This window comes from Boleophthalmus pectinirostris, unplaced genomic scaffold (genome assembly GCF_026225935.1).
Source record: "Boleophthalmus pectinirostris isolate CB_2022bp ecotype Guang Dong unplaced genomic scaffold, ASM2622593v1 HiC_scaffold_19, whole genome shotgun sequence".
In the NCBI taxonomy this organism is placed as follows: domain Eukaryota; kingdom Metazoa; phylum Chordata; class Actinopteri; order Gobiiformes; family Gobiidae; genus Boleophthalmus; species Boleophthalmus pectinirostris.
In genome coordinates, this window is record NW_026571140.1 from 5,344,385 (window position 1) to 5,369,800 (window position 25,416).

Here is a 25,416-nt window from a genome sequence, read left to right on the forward strand (position 1 = left end):
TCGTAACCTCCCCAAAAACACAAACCTGGAGGTGTGTTCGGTTTCATTCACTCATGTTTGAGTACCACTTTATTATAAGTCTGTCTACAATAAGTCTTCTCAAAATGCTCTGTTCCACCTTGTGATGTCATGGTGGGAATTTTAAACTTAACAGCTCCTTTTACATTTAGCTCAGTATACACAGGCAATTCCAGAGTTGAAATTGTAGTCAAGGTGTATGGAGTTTACAAACACAGTGGAACACCTGTATTACCACATGACATCACAAGGTGGAACAGAGCATTTTGAGCAGACTTATTGTAGATTTATAATAAAGGGTTACTCAAACATGTGTGACGAAACAGAACACAACTCGAGGTACAGTATGTTTTTTTATGAGGAAACAACATTAGTCTCCTTCACTTTTATTCTGTGTTTTTTAATACCGTGTGAGCTTTGTGGTTCTGTTCTCTGTGTCTTTTAGTATTATTATTATTTTTTTTTTATTTATTGTTTTTTTTGTTTTTGTTTTTTTTAAGAAGTGCCTTTATTTATTGATTTTATTATTTGTGTTCATTGATTTTATTATTATTCTTTTATCTATTGATTTTCTATTTTTTAAATTTTTGATTCTAAGTTTTGCATTGCTATTTGAAGTACTTTGGAAATGGTCTTGTTTATAAAATGTACTATACAAATAAAGCTGGACCTTTAGTTCTGCCCATTAGCCATAATTCAGGCTGACAAATCTGCAATCTGACAATTAAAGCAGCAAATTACACCACAGAATCCTGACCTGCCCTTCAGCTCAAGTTTAAAATTATAGGGATTCTAAAATGTCACATGAATGCAAGCTATTTCTTTTATTTTTGTCTTTCCTAGCTCTTGTCTTGAATAGTAAAGTGTGACTTCTGAGAGCACTATAACAGCCTACAGGAGCGTGTGTATGTGGACTGAGTCTGGTTTACCACAGCCTTGGTGCCACAGCCCTCCAGTGGGATCTTTGCCGTCAAGTGGGTGCTATTATAAGAGACGGGGCAGGTGGGGCTGTTGAGCTGCAGTTCATTGATGTTGATTCTGGTGAAGGAGCTGATGGGCAGGACCAGGGACATCTCCGTCTTTTCACAAGTCAGGACTGTGGCGTGTACAAGGCAAAAAGGAAGAAGAAGAACGCCAATGACAAATATAATAATAGTATAATTGTAATGCTTTGTTAGTTAAAGATTGTGTTGTGATCTTACCAGTTCCAGTAGGAAGAGCCATCATTTCTCCTGGAAAATGAAAATAATAATAAGTCAAAAATCTTCTCATGTGGCTATGTGTAGTATTTTTCCCTTGTTTACTAATTGGATGCTAAACTATATTTATATAATTATGCCTTATTTAACACCATTCTCTTGCTATTTCTGCAACTTATTTAGAATGTATTATTACCATTTATATATGTTTTTCTCTTTGTTATTATATTATATTGTAATATGTGAGCTACTCTGTCCAAGTTAGTTTATTTTCTTTGCATAATCATATATCATATTACAATGATTTAACACAGAAATTATACATTTTATGCATATCACTAAAGTTATTCTACAGACCAAAGGGGTTTAGGATGAAGTTTTAACACTTACACACTTTTAGGAGTGCAGGAAATAATACGTACTTAATTCTTTTGGTATACACACATACAGAATACAAATTATTACAGTATACAGTAATTTCCTTTGTGGATCAATAAAGTTTGTCTAAGTCTAAGTGTAACTCTAACTAACTTATAAGGGGCCTACAGCAATATATAAGTAAATAAAATAAAAAAGTTTGGTTCAGTAATTATTGATTGATTGATTGATTGCTTCGTTTTTATTTCGAGTTTGTGCCAAGAGAGAAATAATAATCATGTATACTACATAAACATTGTAAACAACATTTCTCGAAAAGGAGTGGGAAGAAGAAAACTTATATTAACCCACCCCTATTATAGTTCCACAAACTAGATTTGTTAGACAACTATACAATCCAAACTATTTATTCATAATTACCTTTTTTATATACCAGTATATATTCGTAGTAAAGCTAACCGAGACCAATTTGGATACACGTGGTGGTACGGGTGGTAGGTATGAGTTAAACGGATGACTTTTTGGCAAGTTTAAACAAAATTTTGGTTTCAGGAAGTGGTTCAATCTTGGAACAGTGAAATCTTTGTTTAGACCCCGTTTTATTATTAGAAGAGAACGTGTGAAGTCTCATGTTACCCTAATCAGTAAGGTTAGTAAGTGAGCTGAAGATTCATTCAAGTTTCATCTTTCTTTATATAAATACATTGTAGAAGTTATACAAGAAGAAGTTTGATCTAAAGTAGTGATAAGAGCTGTTTTATACTTACGTTGGTACAGCCATACACATCTGGGCTCGGACTGCAAACTGGAAAGACAGAAAGTTTCCGTCAGCCTCCAACAGGTATTTGATTGATATTGATATTGATATTTGATGAGGAGATAAAAGAGTACGTTTGAAATTACTCACTTTGGGGTATTGGCCACAAAGCAGATGGGCAGTAGACGAGCCAGCTTGTTCTCTGAGCGCACCCAGGCGATATTTAAAGAGGAGACGGGTCCCAGGGAGAGGAAATCACTTCTGTAGAGCTGTGGAGGCCCGATGACTGCGATCTCGGTCACACTGCAACCACAAGCACGCACAAGGGTATATTTTAGAATCAAATCAATGTTTCAAAACTGCGCTGCTTCGCTTTTCTGGTGGAGGATCCGCTGCCACCTCATCTCCATGGATGTGCTATTGCTTTATCTGGAAAGTTCCACAGTATGGCATTAAATGTTAAAGTTTGGATGGGCAAATTATGACACCAGGTTACAGGTTGCAGGTTACAGATCAGATCTGTGAACAGGCAATCCTGCTCATTACAATGTTAGTTCCTGCTCAACATTAAAAACGTCTAATCAAATAAATAAAAAGATAAATTTAATGTCATACTGTGGAGCATTCAAAGGAAAATTTATTAAAGGAGCAGCCGGTAAATGCTAAATCAAACTATTCGATTTTAAATAATCTGCAGAGGTCCAAAGTCATTCCTCACTTAGCAACCATTCTAATTATCCACCACAGTTTATAAGAGCTTTTCACAACTTTTAGAAATCAGTGCAATGTTTTGCCGTGACGGTAAAGCTAATGACAACTAGCATGTTAATGTGCACTTCCTGATTAACAAGAAACAAGAACAAGAAAATGCTTTATAATTAGACACAGACAGTACACAGCTGACTTATTTTGATGTCAAAAGCCTCTCATACATCTGTACTGAGGCGAGGAAAAATAGGGTAGGGCCTTTAAAGGGTTTTCATGGAGACAAGCAAATGGCAGATTCCCCATCAGAAAAATTACACAGTGCACCTTTAAGACAGCACACCAGACACAATTTATATTAGCATATTTTTAATCCAATGATTTCACTTTAATTTTTTCCTATAATTTTCCACCCTTTTTCATGATTGGAGGACAAAAAAAACCTTTGATTTGCTCCTAAACCTTAAAGAAGACCTATTGTGCTTGTGTCTGCTGTATAGTTCTAATATATGTCACCTGTGGATTGTAATTTGGATATTTTAAATCGCAATATTCATCTGAAACGACTTAATAAAAGAAACACATCTGCAACGTAGGTGCTGTCGGCGACTCCTATGGATGGCTGCAGATCACACTAACAAGTAGAGGATTTTTTTCATTTGTGCGAACATGACTACACAAAGCTGCCAAATCCTACGTGTATCACAGATTAAGAAAATAAAAGAGGAGGATGAAGTGAGTACAAAGCAATGGGCATGTGCCTTTGGCAGTGAAAACTAAATGAACATAAGCGATTAAAGTTTGCTTAAACGTGCACAAATCACTCCAAATACAACTACGAATGAGTAAATGGTGAGGAGATGCAACTAATATGGTTAAAAGTTCTGAAAAGTCGATTTTGCATAATAGGTCTGCTTTAACTGACATCAATTTAAAAAGATGGATTGATGTTAAGTTTCTTGTTGTAAAAAAGAATGATTACTGTGTGGACAATATGAATTTTCACATTTTGCATTAGACAAAAAGATGTGATATGTTACTGACATATTAAAAACAGATTTATGATAAGAAAATAATATATAGCTTTTTTTAAGTACAGTATAAGGGATTGTCTTGTAAAAGTATTTGGTGGGGTAATCATCTTTTGTGCACAAGAAACATTGTTTTACAAGAATGTGTGCATCTGTTTACCAACCTGGTTGCAAACTGACTCCTGAGACCTGTATACTGTAAAACCAAAACTACATCATTGCAAGTGGCTTTATTTGTGAAATGTACACAGTGATGCTTGTGAAAATAATTTGTCTGTCAATGTTGTCACTATCTATAGAGAGAATACATAATTTAAGTGATAGTTTGTGGGAAAAAAGTTGAGAAGAAAAGTACAAAAATACAGGAAGTAGCACTGAGTTCTAAAAACAAACTCCATTCAAAATATACAGACGTGGACAAAATTGTTGATACCCCTCTGGTAAGGAAAGAAAAATCAACAATGGTCACTGAAATAACTTGAAACTGAAAAAAGCAATAATTAAAAAAAAAAAATCCTGAAAAAAAAAGGCACTCTGACTGAATATATTAAAAGTCCTTTATTTCATGAAGGGACGCGTCTCTCAATTCTACTGAACATCTGTGAAAGGAGCTGAAAGATGCTGTCTGGAGAAGGAACCCTTCAAACCTGAGACAACTACAACGGTTTGCTCACAAGAAATGGGTCAAAATACCTATTGACCAGTGCAGAAGTCTCATTGACAGTTACAGAAATCATTTGCTTGCAGAGTTTGCCTCAAAAGGTTGTGCAACAAAAAATTAAGAACCATCATTTTTGTCCAGGCCAGTTTCATTATTTAGTTTTCTCTAATAATTCTGTTGAACCACAGGTGAAAAGCAATATTTGAATTTTCATTTTCAAGTTATTTCAGTGATTATTGTTGATTTTTCTTTCATTGCCAGAGTGATACCAACAATTTTGTCCACATCTGTATATATGTGATGTCATTGATTTTTATAAGTCTAATCATCATTATTCATTTCTTCGTTTACTTTATGGTTACATTATGCTTCTTAGGGAATTATGGACATTATATATATTAACATTATAATTAGGGAATTAGATGTACAAGAACAACCAGAAAGTAATTTTTTTAGTAGAACCTTAAATATACTGATGCGAACAATGTTTTAGTCAAATCTAACTTGTCTAACTTTCCATTTGCACTTTAAAGTCTAGTATGTGGAGAGCAGTCTAGAGCAGCACCTTTCATCGTTTGAATCGTAGTTGAGGGCGAAGGATTTCTCGTGGAATGAGAGGATGTAGAGGACAGAGTTTTCCTTCGGATTGTTGGCTGAGGCCACAGGCTCCGCACTGCAGCTGAGACTCCCCTTCTCAACTGTGACCACAAAAACACAGAGACAGCACAGCAACAGGGTCAGGTCAAAAGGGACAAATTCATCTGGAGGTACTGGTACTGGTACATTCTAAATATCTGCAATCTAATAAAAGTTTTAGCTGTCATAAAAGTGACAATAAAATGTATTAGAATCTGACATCATGTACTGTATTTCATTAGCCACTAGAGGGAGTATAGACCTTATTTCAGAAGTTTCCACAGGTGCCACTATTATCATTCCAACTGTATGTATATGCATACTCAACGGCAAAGAAGTTCTATAAGGGCTACAAAGCCGCTTTCAAGCCTCTCAGACAAAGGGTGCATTGTTGACTGCACATGAACTTGAGACATAATGAAGATTTTTCTCTAATTCTACATTGAAATTAAAGTAACACTTGCTCAATCAGAAGAGCAAGCCACACTGGAATGTAGCAGTCAGAAGTAACAATGTGCAGCGCAGAATAAGGGCAGTAAATCTATCATATCACAGATACACATTGACAGAGAAATTGCATTGCTGTGCTGCACCAAGGACATTCACTGCCAGCTTGGCCTTAGAGGTATAATACTCCTTACAACAGAAGCATAGTCAGACTAAGGCTGCTCGATTATGGAAAAAATCATTATCACGATTATTTTGGTCAATATTGAAATCACAATTACTGTCTTAAAACGATAATTTTTTAGCTATACGATGCATTTATTCAGCATTTCTCTCTCAAAAACACTTTGTTATTGATAACTTTCAAATTGAAAATAAATATAGGCTACAAATATGTACCTTAGAGAAGTTTTGCGATGTATATAACATAAAATGAATAAAATATACTTGAACATGAAATAAGGCATAAAAAACAGAAATGGATCCAAAATAAACTATATATCCAGCTGTTCTACAATCTCTATAATTGAAAAATAAAATAAATATACTTATTATACTTATTTATTTCAACTCAATTACATGAGTTTGGAGGTTGTTTGACACACAAATCAAAATCAAAATTTGATTAATTGCACAGCCTTAAGTCAGACTAGACTAGACTGGATTGGAATCCACTATCACAATGTGTTGAAGATTTATGTCTCTGGGTCCCGTACTGATATTAAATAAACTTCTGCATTTGAATCTCATGCCACTTCTCCAACCATAAACTTTATAAAGAAGTGAACTAAGCAGAGTTCAGCTCCACTCAAATGAACAGTTACAGGAGTGAATTTGGAGCCAGGCTTTATATAAGTTACAGGATTTTTTAAACAAACAAAAAAGCAAAATAAAACACCAGGATCTTATAGAGCGAGTTAATATGGACATTTTAAAACCAAAATGATGAGGCTCACTGCTGCAGTTACAGAGAGGGGGCCACAATATTTCAATATACCTGTAAAGTCAGTGGGATCCAGGGTCAGAAGGAGCCAGAAGAGCCGGAAGAGCCGCGTGCAAACTATCTAGGTCCATTTATATATACAGTCTATACTTCCAACTCTTGGCTATTTCAGTTAATTGTACAGCACACCTCAATCGTACTGAACGCAGGTGCTAAGATACAGTGTTTGTTTCTGAGAGACTGACCAGTGAGGGACAGGATGAATGGGACAGCACTCATTGGCTGGCTCGGAACAGGCTGCACTGTCTGAGGAGCGGGCACCAGGTCTTCTGCCATCATGTAAATGTGATACACTCCAGCTGTAGCATCACCAGTGAAAAGGAGCATACAATTTTTCTGGAACACAGAGCAGAGAGGGATGTCAACACTTGGCTTTATATTTCTATTTCAGATTTCATAAGCATGGGTTTCAGTAGCTGTGTTTACAAACAAAAATCTGAATTGTATGTCATTTTAATAGTCTTGTAACTCCAGAAATCTGTAAGACTCTCATTTGGATTGCCAGTATCAGTGTAGAAAAAGGAGTCGCTCTCATTCAGTGTCTTGCCTAAAAATACTGAATGATTTGGTCCCAGTGCTTGTTTGATGCTGGGATTAAACCACCAACTTTGGGTCAGTGGGGGAACAGTGGTAGCCTGATTCATCAGCCGGTTTCACTTCGTGGAAACCGTCTGACCTCGCCACATTAGGATGTGTTCACTCAACGGTAGGCGGAAACTTTTTTTACTTATTTGGTTGTGATGTATGTAATGCGCCAAATCCCGTAGGAAGAAGGGCAATAACGTCTTTCCCCTTGATAAAATTCACCAAACATTCTCTTTGTTCCGGCTTTAAATCCTTGATCTCAGGAATCGTTGCCAACACAGAATGTCTGTCTTCGTCTACATTCATCTCAACCACTTTGTTTACTGTTGTACTGTAATACAAAAGGGACCCAGACAGGCTCTTGAGTTTGGCATCATGGCCTCACAGCTCACAGCTGATTGGCCAGTGCGTGGTCTACAACTTCTGGGGTTCTTACAAACCGTCTAGTGCATTTCGATTCCTGACCTAGTCGCTGGAGAGAATTTAAATTGAGCGGAGGCACTAGGTGGTGCCAGCCTGGGTAGAACAGTGGAGGATCAGTGGGGGATCACTTTACCACTGTGCTTTTGTTGCACTCAAAAAAGGTCATGGTACTAGACAACACAATGTATGAGAAAGGTAGAGGTAGATACAATTATTAAAACGATGTAGTTGAAATGTTATTCCAATATAGGTTTATAATGCCACAAAATTCGTATGTGCATCTGACAGGTCTCCATGCTCTTATAATTATGACTGGTTGAGTGGGTAGTATCTGTGGTTAATAGTTATCAAAGCTTTACATCAGTTGTGGTCGTTTATGAAAAAAAAGAAAAGTAACATAAATACAGGAATAACAGAAACAGAATATCTCTAACAATGTCTTCAATATGAAAAATTCCAAATTGCATGGACAATTTACTCTATAGTTTAAAAATAAATTTCATGAAATGAAGGTATTGTTTTGGCTCTTGTTTATATTATGGTTGCAAGAACAGAGCTGGAACTGAACTGGAATTACATCTACATAATGTTACTGTCCGTGTCCAGTAAGATTGTGAAATTCACCAAACTAGAAACAAAATTGCACTTTTTTGTATAACACCTTAAATATAATGATGCTGACAATGTTTTAGTGAAATAGTCTAACCGGCACTTTTAGAGGTGTAGAACTCACCGGGTCCAGCTCCACAAACGAGTGTGGTGTACAGTCCACACACTCTCCTTCTTCTTCTTTGGCAAAGCGACAGTGCACCTTGTCTCCATCCACATCTCTGACCGACAGAGGGAAGTGGTGAGGACACTTCTCCCGGGCCCTGCATCAAACACAAGGAGTCAGAACCTACCTACTCTGGGTCAGCCTCTCTTTGGACTAGTGTTGTCACGATGCTAAAATTTCAAGCTCTATTTTAATACTAAGGAAAATACTCTTTATTTAGGCAATAGAATGTCATTTTCAACATTATAACATACAACATACAATATACTTTCTTTTACAGAGTATCCCCAGTTTGGCTACCCCAAATTTAAGACTTTTTAAGACCTTTTTAAGACCACTTAAATGAAAATTAAGACCAATATTGCACCCATTATGCAGGCGAAAAACACCAGGTCTAATTCTAACAATGACCAACCAACTACCGGTGCTATATCTAGGGCTACGTTTATATGATGACGGTCCTAACAGAGGACACAAAAGTGGCGTAGCATCTTCACTTTATTCTGCGTTTAGACAAGCGTTTTCGTAAGGAAATCTGCGTGCATACGGTTATGCAAAAGTGTGTGGAATTGGGTTGGGTATGCATGTCAGGCGGCTCGGCGGTGAAGCTAGGTGGTGATGTCTGTGACGTAAACACGTACACAACCTGAGCAGATCTGACCAGAGTGTTGCGTCTTGGGCAGTGTAGACAGAATTGATTGTTTACTCATTACCGCCGGTGCCATAAAACAAAGTATTATTTCAACATACTCCAAATTAGACGTTCATTCATATTACGTTATTTCACATTGTTGTAGTTTTTTACCCTACCTCCATTTAACATCGCACTGCAGCCTGGTTGTGTAAACAAAAAAATAGGCTAATGAAATTTAAGACCTTTGTGAAAAAAATAAGACTTGGACAACATAATTTAAGACTTTTTAAGGCCTTAATTTAGGAACATGTAATTTAAGACCTTTTTAAGACTTTTAAGACCTCGTGGCTAACCTGTTTTATATTACCATGTGGCCTTATATCTGTGTAATCCCTCAGTGGTGCAGGTATGTGCTCTTGTACTTCTTATACAGCGATGATTCTAAAGCTTTTCAGGGAAGGTTCATTTTTGAGGTGACTTTTTGAGTACTGATATCTGCTCAAATGAGTATCTAGGTTAGACACTAGTTTAAGTATGGATTAGTATCTGATTTTCTATACTTTTGATAATCCTAAATCACACTACTGCTGGAATAGGGTTTGTTTTCTCATTTGAATGTTTGACCATTTATACACGCTTATAATGTGTCAGAAAGTACACAGTTGTGTGGCGATGTGGTCGTTTATACCAGAACATGGTCAAAATACTCAAACGAGTGTGTAGGCATGAAAAAGCGGAACAGGATAAGCAAGGCAGCAGAGGGAGCTGAAGCAGAGGGAGGGCAATAACACTTGTAGACATTACGCTTTGTCCACCTTATCTTATATTACAGCACAATAAGACAATGTCATTTATTTTATGGTGGTTTTCAGATTCTAGACTGTGATAACAAACGTTGAACCTGATCATTTCTATTAGTGACTTGGCCTTCTTCTGTACTAGGTTTTACAACTTTAGAATGAACTTCAGTTGTATCAGACCAAGTATAAGAGCACAGGGATTACACACATGTAAGAAAACATGAGAATAGAAAATAAAGCACTTTGGTTTAATGTTGAAAATCACATTCTGTAGTGTTCTTTATTAGATATAGTTACAAATATAAGTACAAATTCCTCCCTTGATGATGTTCCTGTTGTTTACCTGAGGGGAGGAGGTAGGCCCACAAAACTTGGATTGTTGAGTTTGCCGCTGTTGGCCCGAACTAAGGGATCTGTCTGTAGTGCCACATACATCTCTGTGGAAGACCTGCAAGTTTCAACAGAGAATTAGAAAAATTAGAATATTTTGAGATTTGCAGATTTCCTACTTTATTTATTTATTTAGTGTATTTATGAGACAGGGACAGTGCACAATATACATTAACCATAACATAGAGCATGTTTTTTTTTTAGGCTTTGACAATTTCATTAACCAGATTATTATTTGTTTTGAGTTTGAGTCTGAGCTAGAGTTTGAGATTAGCTAGAAAAAAACAAACACTTTTTTGCTGGCAGAGAGGAGATGGTTATGTGGATAGGCCAGTAATTACAGAGATCTTAAACATAATCCTTCTATACCGCCCGTAGTTTAAAACAGAGCCGAAAGACAGGTTAGAATTCTTTTTTCATACTCAAAAGACAGATGTTTCATGCTATATGGTTAATATCTCTGTAGTAACTAGGGTAAAGTCAGTCAGCAAACGAAAAAGGTTATTTTATTCCCCCCCAAATAGCTTCAAAATGTGGTGGCATTATTTGTAACTTGAAAGGACTTTGAACATTAAAGGGGGCAATGTGCAAAATTGACTTTTTGGAGCCATCTAACATTTTATAATGTTGTACCCTCATTTAAACACTCCTGAAGAGGTTTAAGATGTCATCAATTTGAGTAAAATCAATCTCTCCCCGGCCCTACCAGTACGCATCTGTGCATGGCTCCACCCACAAGCCTACGTCACCCATGCTCCCGCACTGTATTTTTTAATAAAGTCACAAAAAGCATTATACAAAACAATACACTATCACTTCATTATAATAATGCATTCATGTTACATAGAGCTTTTCCAGATGTTGCTTTACAATTTTGTGGATTATTCACTGACTCCACACTCTGTGGTGATGAGTTAATTTGTAGCCATAAATGCCCTGGGGAAGCCCACTCCGACCTCAACCAACACCTGAGCAACACACATTTTCATACTAGACAATGCTGGTGAAGTGTCTTGTGTAAGGACCCAACAACAGCTTTTTGCCACTGGTTCCCTGTGGCACCTGTGCCACCCAGTGGTCTCCCATCCAAGTACTAACCAGACCTGCTTCTGAGCTCTGACGAGGTCAGGTTTTGACAAGGAGGTTTGGTCACAAACTTCAACAAACCTGATGTGATGATCATCATCACTAGCGGAAAGCAAGCTTATGCTAATGTGATAATTCTCTGAAGGGGGGAATGATTTATTTTTTATTTATTTGAGCGCACAATTTTTACATTAACCTTGACAGGAGAGATGCATTGTACATCAGGTTGTGGCATCAGTGCTAATTTCCACCTGTAGTCTCTGGGCAGATTCATTGATTGATTGTATTTAACTGACTTGACTATCAACTGTTCATGGAGACCTATGTAGCATGTTTTGTTTAAGTTTTAACATGGGAGGACTCAAAAACTCAAAAACTCAAAAAAAAAAAAGAAAAAGAAATCTATTACACATTTTAATGCATTGCTTTCGGTGAATACAGCATTTCTGAAACAATAGTAACATGATGATCTAAATCTAAGTCAAATGAGTAAGTTATTAAGTCAGTAAATAAGTTCAAATGAGCACATTTGTGGACCCAATCTATAACTAATAATAATGTGGTTAAAAAATTATGGATTTACAGCTTCGTCATTTCTTTCAGTCTCATATGGTCCTCTGCCCTTCTTCTAGAACGTAAATGCATCATAACCTATGAAGACTCTGGTCGCTTTAAGCACTACTCATACCCCAGTGAGATCTTGCCCGTGTAGTTAGCTGGGAGGGTCTTCTGCCAATGTTGGGCGCACCAGCCTGGGCTTGGTTTGTTCCCAGTGAAGGGCACGGTGTTACTCTCCACCAGACAGTCCTCTCCTGTAGCACAGAGCTCGGTCACAGCGCTGCACTCCCCGGACACGATGGCAGTGAAGTGGGCCCGTACCTGACACACAGAACATATATAAAAGAAGTGATATATTTTGTTCTGAACGTTACAAGAATTTTTGAGATGTTTTCCAAATTTGAGACACGTGTTACAGGTGATTTTACTGCTCTAAAACACCTCAAAACACAAGTATGCATATTGTGAGCACACTAGACTGGAGACTTCGCTGTTTACTTCACGTGCTCATCTTTAAACTTATATAACACCATTCTGTGAAACATTCCAGGAAAACCAATAACATCTCCAGAGAAACAAGCAAAGTTGCATAGCGTATCTTCAAAAATATTGGCACTTACCATCCACCCGGCGGGCGGGTGGATGGTAAGTGGTTAACAGTCCTCCACCTAACCTCGAGGGGAGATGTCTTCCACATTTGCGACACGTGCTACAGGTGATTATACTGCTCTAAAATACCTCAAAAAACAAGTATGCACATTGTGAACACACCTGACTAGAGACTTAGTTAGCTGTTGACTTCACGTGCTCATCTTTAAACTGATTCGGGGCCATTCTGTGAAACATTCCAGGAACACCAATATCATCTCCATAGAAACATATTAAAGAGCTCATCTTTAATAAATATTGGCCATCTACAGTCCTCCATATAACCTCTGCTTATGTAATCTCATTTGATAATTCTGAAATCACACCTTGTAACTTATAACTGAATAGATGAGATATAAATAAATATATAAATAAATAAATAATACAGTAATTGCTTGCACATATAAATAGGAAGGAGAAAAAAAACAATAACATAAAGGTTTTTATTGAATCAACAATAGAAGAACAAAACTATTATTTATCTCATACAGAAGAAATTATATATTTTGTCCTGAATGTTACAAGAATTTTGGAGAGGAGAGTTCTTTTTCTTATCTAAGTTTTGACAAAGGATTTTTACCATCTATGATCCAGTTCTATTCTCTTCTGGATTCAAACAGAGTGTAGAAGGGACAGGCTGGTAAGTGCAGTATGGCATTCTACATATCTATATTGCATATACCCATCAGCTGTTGCTATGTTACTTCTAAAATACCTTGGAAAAACATGCATTCATATTGTGAGAGGGGTCGCATCTCCACAGATCCACAGACTTGTAACAACACCACAGGGGCGTCACGTGTTTGTGTCCATGGAGATAAGATGAGTTCAAGTTCTCTGAGGAACATTATAGGCAAACATTGTGAACCTTTAAGCATTTTGAATTCCTCTGCGTTCAAATCGTGGTCCCCAAATAAAACCGTAGCCTTATTAATCATAAAATCAGAATTTAGAATACAAAAATGTACATTTATGATGGTCGTGGTTGGCTGCTTTTTTTTCCAACTTTTTTTTATCTTGATTTTTTTACTTAACACTTTGGGATTCTGACCAACTAAGCAGCCTGTGCAGCTCAAAGGATGGAAGTTAAGTACTACTGGACTGTGTGATTTGAGCTGTTTGTTTTTCCTGTATCCATGGTGATGCCCAGGCTTTAGCACACAGATGTGAGACACTTTTATTCTGAAACTGCCCTGAGACTGGATCTAATGACCTTACCTGTTAAGCAGACTTTTGTTCGAACTTTTCTGTTATTATTGTATTTCAAGTGATGCTCAAGTGATATTGATTGACTGATTGAGTATTAATAATAGCCAAAACTGCTAAAACTCTAAAATAGCCTTGTCTGCATCTTACAACAGAATTCCTGCATCCATCATTTTACTTTAGGGCAGTGCTTCTCAATTATTTTCTGTCATGCCCCCCCTAGGACGAATAAAACATCTCGCGCCCCCCCGCGTGACTATAGATAGTATCATTTGTCTATAAAATTGTTATAAGTACACCTCTGAGTAACACTGCCACCTTATATGATGCCACCGCTCGCTGGTTTATGAAGTAGCAGTCACAAGCGGGATGATTGTCGGCAATATTCGGCACGTTTTCGCTGAAAAATCTCAATCGGCTTATCAGAGTGATCGGGGTGTAATGTATTTAAGTGACGCCTTAATTTATTGGGCTTCATGCTGTCCGCTGCCAACATTTTTAGACACAGTAAGCACACCGGTCTTTCCTCGTCTCCCACCGTAGTCACAGTGAAGCCGAGCGCTACATACGCTTCGTCATATTTCCTCGTCTTAGCTTTCGGGAGATTTTCGTTTGTCTCTTTATCTCCGTCTCTCTCCACCTGTCTTCTCATCCCTGTTAAATATTTTTTCATGGTGTCACTTGAGGGTCTGCTACACTTCGTGTCTACACTTCATACTCAAACTCTGTGCTGTGTGCAAAGCACGCATGCTCAGTGCAAACAAAACTCCTACACCACCGAGCGAATGCTCCCTGCGCACACTCTGCCAATGAGAGCGCCACTGCCCCCTAATGTAGTGGAAGTGCAATTGCACTTTATTCTAAAGGCCAGTTCAGACCAAAGCGTCAAAGCGTCCACTTTTTTATGTAAAGTCTATGTGGACGCGCGACTAGAGCGTCCTGCGTTTTTGCGGCGCGTTTTCGGCGTCAGCGCGGCGCGAATCTGGCGTCAGCGCGGCGCGTCTTCAGCGTTTTGGCGTCAGCGGCCAAGACGCGCGTCCAAAGCGTCAGCGTCAAGAAGTTGAAAACTTTTCGCGTCAGACGCGCCGCGTCAACCAATCAGGGACGAGTATCCAGAGACGCAGCGACGTTATTATCAGGAAGAAAGACCCGAGAACCAGAACGAGAACCACAAACACGAGCGGAGAATAAATATATACACCACAATCACCGAGCTGATCGCGAGGAATACACCAGGACCGGACCAGGACCAAACCAGGACTAGACCGGGACTAAACAAGGACTAGACCGAGACTAAACAAGGACTAGACGGGACTAGACCGTGATTAGACCGGGACTAGACCGGGACTAGACCGTGATTAGACCAGGACCAGACCGTGATTAGACCAGGACTAGACCGGGACTGATCCAGTGTCATTAGCGGAGTAGAAATATATATACGCCCCAGTCGTCGACCCCGATCTCCTCCGTTGATGTTTTATGTCATAAAAACACTCTCAGTCTGGTCTGATATTGTTTCGGGAAAAGAGCGGGACCGGGGTCTTGTTTCCAGGCAACGGATGCGCGTCGAGTATTTTTTGTCCCGTTCGTCCACGGCGTCAAAGACGCGCGTCGGGGGGCGTCTAAACTCAAATGCAAAGGCTCCAAATAGAGGCGTCAAGGCGTTTTTTGACGCTTTGGTGTGAACGGCCCTTAAGACAGTAAAAAACATCTAAATAAAAAAATAAAAAAGCATGTTCCCCGAGGTCAAACGCGCCCCCCTTGACGGAGCCTCGCGCCCCCCCAGGGGGGGCCCCACTATTTGAGAAGCACTGCTTTAGGGTCAGTCCATATGAAATCAGTCGCCCTCCCCTATGAACCATGTCAGATTTGGCTGAAATTTTTTTTTAAAAATGTCTAGCGTTATGGCCCATTGAAATTTTGGGGCCATGCCCATTTTTTCGGAAGCCTTAATTTATAAGCATGTTTGCGAGACCACAACTTCATAGAAAATAGAGCTAGGAAGCTGAAAATGTTATTATAGTTAGGGGTGTCAAATTATCGCGTTAATTGCGATTAATTAATTACAGTCATATTTAGCGCGTTATGTTTTTTAATCGCGTTAATCTCATTTTTAATCTCTAATTTTACTGTTTCTGTATGCGAGTTGCTTTATTATAAAACCTGTTTTATGTGTTGTTGGGACAACAACACACACACAAAAAACACATTTATACATTTTTTTATTTCGGTAATTTCACTCATTGCCGGAAACCCACACAGAACGCACGCAGTAAGAGCGACGTAAACGTCATGTTAAAGTTGGCGGCGTTAGTCGCACAATGGACGAGGTCGTAGAGCCAGTAGAACAGAAGCAGCATCACACAGGTAAAAACGCATTCGTGTCTTGGAAATTATTCTCCCAACGTGAAATATAAAAGAAAATAACAAATATAAAATCACCTACAACTTAAATGTCACTGGTGAAAACAACCTGCATAGACTCATGATGTCTGCACTACTGTCCTATAGTGACCTGCCACATGAGGGGACACACACACAAACACACACAAACACAAAAACACACACAAACATAAACACACACCTTCATCATCGTCATTAACCTGAGAACGCGCGGACCACGTTTCCTTCCGTAGTTACTGCGCGGACACCGCTGTCCTCCCGTGCGCCGCGTGTGGATCGTGTTTTCTCGCGTACGCTGCGTAAACCGCGCTTCCTCCTGTGCGCCTCTAATCCAGAACTAACACCAAGACTAAAACCAGGACTAATCCAGTCCAGGACTAAACCAGGACTAAACCAGAACTAAAACCAGGATTAATCCATTCCAGGACTAAACTAGGACTAAAGTAGGACTAAAGCAGGTCTAAACCAGGACTAAAACAAGGACTAAAACCAGTGATCTCATATATAAAGTATTTCTCTATCAATAATATTTTTAATATGGTTAAGGAAAGACTGGACATTTTATTGTCTTTAAGTAGACAAAAGTTATTATGTTCAGATTTCCTCGTCTTTGCTACTTTACAGCAAACAGTTTCTTATTCATGGAGACTTAGGCTCAACAGCCAAATTGGAGAGATTTGTTAAACAATAAATGACTTTATAAAGTCACTTTTTTTCATCTATATCAGTCTTTTGATCTGCCACAATAATGTAATAATGAATTTAAATGAAAATACCTCAAATTGAAGGCTTTTCTCAGCAATTTTTAGGTGAGATTAAAATGAGATTAATTAGATTAATTAATTACATATCATAATTAATTAATCTCTCAATTGTTTTAATCGCATGACAGCACTAATTATAGTAGATTCTTGGTCATAGATTCTGAATCTTTTGTCAAATATTGGGTATCTTTATTAAGGGAGGGGCCCCCCAATTTTATTCTTTTTTTTTTTTTTTTTTTTGAGGTCCAAGATCTATTTACTCCAAGCAGATATTTACAAACTAACTGCTGAACCTGAATACCTGAGAGAATGACAATTTCTGACAACAATCGAGATTGTGCCAGATATCTCTCTTTACCAGCCAGGTCAATACAGAGAATGCACTTATGACAACAGGTGGTTCATTGGGAATATTTCAGAGCGTTCAGATAAACATGGTGATGTCTAAGTGAGATTTATGAATGGAGACGACAGAACCCTCATCTGTCCTCCTGAACATCGGCAGAACCATGTTGGGTCCCGTTTCAGCACAGAATATGTTGTATTAATGTACCAGAAGTTCAGGGAATAAGGGCACAAAATGATCGTCTTGACACAGCAAGTTCATTAGTAGTTAGGAACACTTTTTAGTGTGCAAACTACCAATACAGATGATCTACATGATCTACATAATCTCCAATTGTCTTCCATTATAACAAGTAATTCGTTTTTAAGGTTATTAAAGATAACTGAACCTTTCTAGCAGGTGGAAAAGTACCTAAGATCCACCAAAAACGACCTGTGCGAGCTCATTTTCAAAAATTCCGTTTTAAATGAAGGAAGTTAATAGTAGATGTTTTTATTACTTTAAACTAATCAGAATATGCCAAAGTTTCTCTGGTAAAAATTTTGTCAACATCTAACAGTGCCGGCATGGGGAACCAAGGGTCCAAAGAAGGGGCCAAAAAGGTCACATTTGGTCTGTGACCTTATTTGGGACTCCACAGTATCGACATGAAAGCTCAGAATAGTGTGAGACTGTTGTCATTCTCTGGTCATTCTCTTAAATATTCAGGTTCAACAGTTAGTTATATCTACTTGGAGTAAATAGATCTTGGACTTCAAAAATTGAAAAAAATGAGTGGCAACCAAATTTGAGATTTTGGGGGCCCACAGCACCCCCCTTAATAAAGATACTCAATATTTGACAACAGATTTAGAATCTATGATCAAGAATCTACAATGATACAAATTTTCATGCTTATAAATTAAGGTATCTGAAAAATTGGGCATGGTCCCAAAATTTCAACGGGCCATAACTCAGAAACAACTCAAAAGATTGAGCTAAACTTTTAGATTCTTTAATTTGGTCATTTTAGAAATGTTTAGAAAATTTTTCAGCCAAATCTGAGATGGCTCATAGGGGACACTCCTTGAAAATGGCTGATTTCATATGGCCTGACCCTTTAGAATGTTTCATGTTTTGGATGCAACCAATAGTTTCTCCTTTACATCCTCCATTTTCCACTCTGTAAAGTTGTTTGCTTACGGTTTGGCCATTAGTGGAGTCGAGGGGCACGACATGGACAGTCATCCCCAGAGGAGGACTGGTGGAGGCAGGCCAAGCCAAGCCAAAGGCCTGGAGTAGTATCACCAATGTCAGTGTAAACATGTCAGAAGGGAAGGAGACCTAGAAACAAGAACAAAATGAACATAAGAACACACCATTATGTGAATGCATAAACCTGGATAATATAGAACTTACCCCACATAGTGACATGTACAGCTTCTTGGAAGTGACGAGCTGAAAAACGCAAAATGTCTGTTAAGTGTCATAGAGGCAAAGATAACAAATCACAGGGTTAAAATTCCGGGAAAGCCAATGCGATGAGCCTATGTACAGACAGTACAGTTTCTATACTATAGGTGTGCTTTCAGAACATCTAATTATATGCTCCAAAGAATAAACTGATTTAACGCCATTCTGTAAAACATTGCAGAAACACACATACCATCTCCATAGAGCAAGCAAAGTCACATAGCGCATCTTTAATAAATATTAGCAATTAACAGTCCGCAATCTAAAAAGGAGAAAATAAACAACAACATAAAGGACTGAGAAATTACACAGATTTTTACAGAATCAACAACTGAAGAGGCAAACTATAATTTATCTCAGGTTAAAAAAAAAGATATATTTTGTTCTCAGTGTTACAGTCTGTTCTGAATGTTACAAGACTTTTGGAGAGGAGATGTCTTCCACATTTGAGACACGTGTTACAAGTGATTTTACTGCTCTAAAATACCTCAAAAAAACGTGTATGCATATTGTAAACACACCTGACTAGAGACTTAGCTGTTGACTTCACGTGCTCATCTTTAAACTTTAACGCCGTTCTGTGAAACATTCCAACAACACCAATAACATCTCCAGAGAAAAAAGCAAAGTTACATAGGGCATCTTTAATAAACATTGGCAATTAACAGTCCTCCATCTAACCTCTGCTTCAGTAATCTCAGTTGATCATTCTGAAATCACACCTTGTAATTTATAACACAATAGATGAGATATAAAACAGTAATCGCTTCAGTGGTTTCTTTTGTTCTTGTTCAATTCTCCAGTCATTAACAGTGTATACTTGGACACACAGAACTCACATCTTGTCCACGCCTAAATTAGATGGTAGAAAACCACCCTGAAATATGGCGCAAGGACGAACTGATGCAACACAACTGAACTGACTGTTAAAAATAAAACTGTTGTCTTGTAGTGTGGCACACCTATGAGTAAAATGCAAAGATCTACAAAAGAAAAAGAAAAAAAAAAGAATAGTAAAGGAATGAAAAGAAGGCTCACAAGCATTATATTGTTTTAGGCCCAACTGTTAGGTTTCCTTTTGATCATTACAAATTGGACATTTTGAATAATTGTTATAAGTGATTCAAGATGGATTCTACAAGTGATTTTTGATGAGCAGGATAAAATTTAGGTTTCAACTGGTACATTAAAGGGCCCATATTGTCATGGTTCATGTTAGTAGTGGTTGTATTTGCTCATTTTGGTGTTTTTATTTTGACATTAGTCCTGTCTGCTTGCAATTTGAGTTTTACTTCCTGTCTTGCTCGTTTGCCCCACCCTAATGTGTTTCACCTATGTCTGTGTGCATTTATACCCTGTGTTCTCTGTGTCTGCCCTTTTTTGGTCTATTGTCACTGTCAGAGTCTCATCTTGTCTCACGTCATGGCAGTTTAGTTTCGAGTTTTGAATTTTTTGGATTTATGGATTTGTTATTAAATACTTTAAAGCAGTGCTGCATTTTGGGTCCTCCCTCTGTTTCTACATGACACATATTACCCCATTTTCCTCATCAAAAACATACAGATGTGTTTTATTTCATTCACACATCTTTAGCACACAAGCCCTGCATAACTCTCTAATACAGAAAACACTCTGACATCGCTGATCCACCTTGGTATGTCATGTGGTAATACATTGCGACATTGTGTTTTCAAACTCCACCTTCACTAGAATCATCTGGATAATTTCAAACCTGGAATTAGAAATCTGTACTGAACAAAAGGTAAAAGGTAGCTGTTGACTTGAAAAATAAAGCTTCATGACATCACAAGGTGGAACTGAGCACTTGGATGTTTGGAGATGTAGTCTTTATAGTCGGGCTATGCTCATGTCTTCTGCATGAATTTCCTTCTTTATGTAAAATGTTATTTAAAAAAAATAAAATAAAATGTGTCAACAACCCATTGAAAAAAAAGTATTCATAATAATTCATTTTAATTATATTATTAATTAAAAAGTTATAATATGTAGCCTGTTTATTGTTCTAATGTAAGGAAATTGTCAGTCATAATGTCCATTTTGACCAGGTCTACGAGACGAGACAGACTAATGATAAAGGATTACGACAACACAAAATAACTCTGTGTGTGTGTTTTTGTTGTAACAACATTCCAACATGGCTAAAAGCTCACAGGAGTCTACTTTGAGTAAGACAGAACTTTTAACATGGGGTGGGGGGGTTAAATCAGATCTCTACATCTATCAGATAACCCAATAGTTACATCAGATTTTTGGTGCGAGTTTACAAGTGCAAATGATGACACATTATTTTCATTGTAAATACTTTCACAGGTGTAAATAAACAGAAACACATCAGATTACTTACATCATGATCAGATGTACCCGTTTACATGACATTTCAATTACTTGATTATTCCAGAAATCAGATAATGATCATACCAACTGCAAGTGAGGCGTGTTTTTTAGTCTTCACATTACCAGGGTGAATTCTAATCCAACACAATGCAAATTATCGTAAAAAAAATGCTAAAATATACTAGCAGTAATCGCTTTAGTAGGACAGTGGTATCTTTTGTTCTGTATCAGTTACATACTGTGATGAGCATCGCGTGTGAGAACACACTTCGCACAGGGAATTCACTTTGCATCTTAATCTTGGCGCAGAATCTTAACCAACTAGAATTGAAGATCTCCTAAATGTTCTTTGAAAACAACTTTTTAAACAAGTATAGGCTGGTGTAACGTCTAAAAGGATGAATTTACACAGTAGATAATGCTTCTACTACTGCCTGCAGCCAACAGTATTGATCTGCTAGAATAATTTCATCTATGGATCAGCTCAGATGTACAATACCAGATAAATTGAGGTAGTAGGCCTGATCGGTTTTATTATGCAATTGACTTTTTTCTGGCAAGCACTGTAAAAAGATTAGATTTGTGATTTATGGTTTAATAATAGGATTCTGTTCAAAGTTCACATTCTAAACGCGTCCAGAACAACTGATAAAAAGATTTCGATATGAACTGACAAAGTAATATAAGAATCACAGTTCATCACAGTGTTTCTACAGGCCTATACTACAGAGTTAGCAGTTTTTAAGCTGAATAAAACATTTTGGGTGATCTGTCAATTGTGTCCAATTCAGTTAAACTGCAATTACTGCACTGAAAGCTTTTGCGTTGTTGTTCTGGCCTTACTTTATACTACTTACTTTCTGTATACCAAAGTCCATTTTTAGTTACCTTATTTTAATGGATGCTCTTATTATTTTTATCATAGTTAATATTCTTCTTCTATTACCAGGGTGTCAAACATACGGCCCGGCGGCGAGATCCAGCCCTCCAAGACCTTTAATGTGGCCGTCAGCTGATTTTCTACTCAAATATTTTAATTATATTTTCTATTAAAATATTGGTAATTTTCTGCACCGTTTAGCATAGCAGCGTCTCCAGCGCCTCTGTACGTGGCCCCTCCCACCAGAGCAGCACAAATGAAGACTTGTCTCTTTCCAAACGCTCTTAAAGGACGATCGTTTTGATTGTGACACCCTCATCAGCAAAATGTCAAAAATGAGAAAAGTGGATGCTGAGTGCAGGATTTTTCCAGAAAAATTGACTTACTCCTATTTGCATACAAGTTCATGTTAAAACATTGTGTTGAAACTGAATTTTTCTTAAAGTTTCAGGTTGTTCATAATATTATAATACTTTGTAAAATTAAGAGTTCATCAGTTGAAAAAGATTTCTGTAATAGATTTGCGTTTCTCTGCACAAACATTTAAACTTATTGTTATTTTTGGGGTATATATGCCAGGAGTTTTCGGATCCAGTCCCTTTGGGATCAAAGTAGGTTGGATACGGCCCCCGGACCAAAATGAGTTTGACACTCCTGTTCTATTATATCCAAATTTGTGATTTTTTTTTTTTTTCCACTGAGAATGGCAATAAAATTGATTAGAAAACCCCATTTCTCACATGAACACCAGAACTTTGGGGGACCAAACCTCACTGTTTCCTTGGAATCACCTTCCACAAACCCTCAGGAACAGTTTATACACAGTTAAAAGGCACATTGTGTAACTTTTTGGTTGGGAGTCTGTCAATGACTGGTTTCTACAGATATCTCATTGCTCTGCCTGGAATCTCCCACAGTATACATTTAATAACTTAGGGATGACCAAAATGATCTAGAAAACAAGGCATTCTGAAAGCGAGCAGGGTCACCTCTGCACAGATCTGACCTGTAACTTTGTCTGGTCTCCATGAAGACAGAAAGGTTTAATACCATACTGCTCCAGACAAAGCACTAACATGTCCATGGTGAAAAACATTTGACAGACCCTCCACCAGAAACGTCACACAAAGCACCTTTACCTGCACCTGTTCAGTTCCAGTTCCAGTTCTTTGATTTGTTTGGATTATAATTCCGTTACTAGTTTATAAGATTAAGTATGATGACTGATTGTATTATGCACTATTATTTTTTATTTATTGTGCACATATAATTGATGATAATTATACAGTATGAAAGTACCGTTAAGCCATTCAAGTTTGTGGTTTGTCTAATAGAAATAACAAAAGAAAAATCATCTGAAAACCTTTGATTTATCATTGAGTATATTATAAGATTCAAAAGCTGGTATAAATTAAATAATACATGTACCAACATCAAGTTTTCTGTGGTTTACTGTGAAAACAATCTAATGTTTGCACCAAGAATTGTAGTGCAGTGGAAATGACCTCAAATGTCAGTGTTACAAGCCTGGGAGAAAGTCAGTTTCTTGTGGTGTTAAAATTCAATAAATACTTCAGAATTTGATAAAAAAAAAATTTTCTTGTCCATGATATTCAAAAGACAATTTTAACAAGTCAAATTTTATGGCGGCAAACGAGAATCCTGGAGGAACGGCTACACCTTATGCAGTTCAGGGGATTGTGTTTTGGTGAAGATCAAAATATTAGAATTTTGGAAAACCTATGTAAGTTGCAGAGAAATTCTTAAATGTATAACTACACAATTTTATATCAATTGCAAGTACAAACACAACTTCCTCATACAACCCGTACAGCAAATGGGCGCCTGAATCAATGCTATTCATATCACACCAAAACAAAAATATTAGAACAAAATGTGGTGTAAAATCATGATTTGAAAATATTTAAAAACCAGTCTAAAATATAGCAGTGAGTTTAGTTGTGGAAGCGTTCGTTTTTGTTTGTCGCAGGCGCTTCACGTACTTCCAGGCGGACTGACAGAATGATTTGTTTTAAAAAGCTTGAGTGCAGGAGTCAGAGCATGACGAGCCGACTGGTATGGCCAGCTCATTGCAAAAAAGAAAAAGAAAGCTGCTCAACCACAAAACACTTTTATATTTTGTATTCTGTATTGTATTTTTTTTAAAAACTGTAGGGATGAGACAAGATTTCAACAGATAAAATTGCCACCAGATTGTATAGTTTTTCTCATGTGTGCACAGATTTTTTTTCCAACCTGAATTTACCTTAGACAAAAAGAGTTAAGACCTATATTGAGAAGCTGTAGTTCCAAAAAGCAGTAGCACAATAGCCGCTAAAGTATGACATAAAATAAATTAAAAATAGTGTAGCCAAAATTGTGAAATTGATTGCACTACTTATTTATTTAAAAAGCAAATACAAAATCAAAATCTCAACTTGTCTCGCTGTCGTGACCTCGTGGTGTGTCTCATCTCGTGAAAATTGTGTCTTGTCCCAGCCCTATTAAACAGTCTTGGCGGTTTTCAGATTCTAGAATGTGATGAGCCAGTTTTTCCTATTGCTTACACTGTACTTTGGCATGAAATATCCAAAAGGGAAAGTCACAAATGTTGGTAAAATGTTGACGCACATCACTTCTGTTATTGACCCAAAAACAAGAATCTGCATTTGAACAAGACTCGTTTTGGCTCCCATCATTTGCCTGTAGAATGTTGTGATGTTGCCTGAAATCCAGCAATAGACTGCATATGTTGTTAATATTATGTTCTTATGTTAGCTCAAAACTTTATAAAAAAACATAACACGAGCCTGCCTATGGACACAAGTTAGCATTTCCTCTACAACCTGAATATGTATTGCACGACCTGATGTTAAAAAACAAAAAAACGTATGTACAAACCTGTTACCCACTATTCCAAAATGTAAAAAACAAGATTACCTTTAATGCGATTCCACACCGTTGTGAACACTTTGTGAGCGCTTTATCTAAAACTGAGATTTTGAGACTAAACGTTATCGCCACCTGCTAAAATTTAAGGCGGAGTTCTTCCAAATTTGGACAGTCACAGAATGGTGTCAAACAGGTAGAACTAGAGGCCGTAAAAGAAAGCTTGACAATGGCTGAGCGTCACAGGAACAGAGGAGGAGGGGAGCAGGGGGAAGAGGAGGAGGAGGAAGAAAGTATAGATTGTTATTAGATAGATTTACCTGAACGAACAAGCGTGTTAAATAAGGAGCTTGCCTGGCCTTACAGATGTGAATGCTTTCAGTGCGC

General features: G+C 37.6%; 1 protein-coding gene across 1 annotated transcript; it reads right to left on the reverse strand.

Annotated features, from left to right (window-relative positions):
• Positions 1-70: 70 nt before the first annotated feature.
• LOC110153560 (uncharacterized) lies at positions 71-25,157 on the reverse strand. Its single transcript, XM_055154491.1, has 12 exons — positions 25,081-25,157; positions 18,852-18,890; positions 18,636-18,776; positions 12,217-12,407; positions 10,396-10,500; positions 8,577-8,715; positions 7,021-7,171; positions 5,315-5,447; positions 2,503-2,655; positions 2,363-2,400; positions 1,221-1,250; positions 71-1,114 (listed from the first exon to the last, which is right to left on the reverse strand). Exons 2-12 carry the CDS (start codon positions 18,864-18,866, stop codon positions 900-902), a joined length of 1,311 nt encoding a protein of 436 aa, XP_055010466.1. The 5' UTR covers positions 18,867-18,890; positions 25,081-25,157; the 3' UTR covers positions 71-899.
• Positions 25,158-25,416: the final 259 nt, after the last annotated feature.

What these genes read in the sequence shown, in the direction of transcription:
- LOC110153560 (XM_055154491.1), bottom strand. An exon ending in TACGATTCAAACGATGAAAG is followed by an intron (nt 2,656 to 5,314) that starts GTGCTGCTCTAG and finishes TTGTGGTTGCAG; the next exon opens with TGTGACCGAGATCGCAGTCA. An exon ending in GGCTCTTCCTACTGGAACTG is followed by an intron (nt 1,115 to 1,220) that starts GTAAGATCACAA and finishes TACACGCCACAG; the next exon opens with TCCTGACTTGTGAAAAGACG.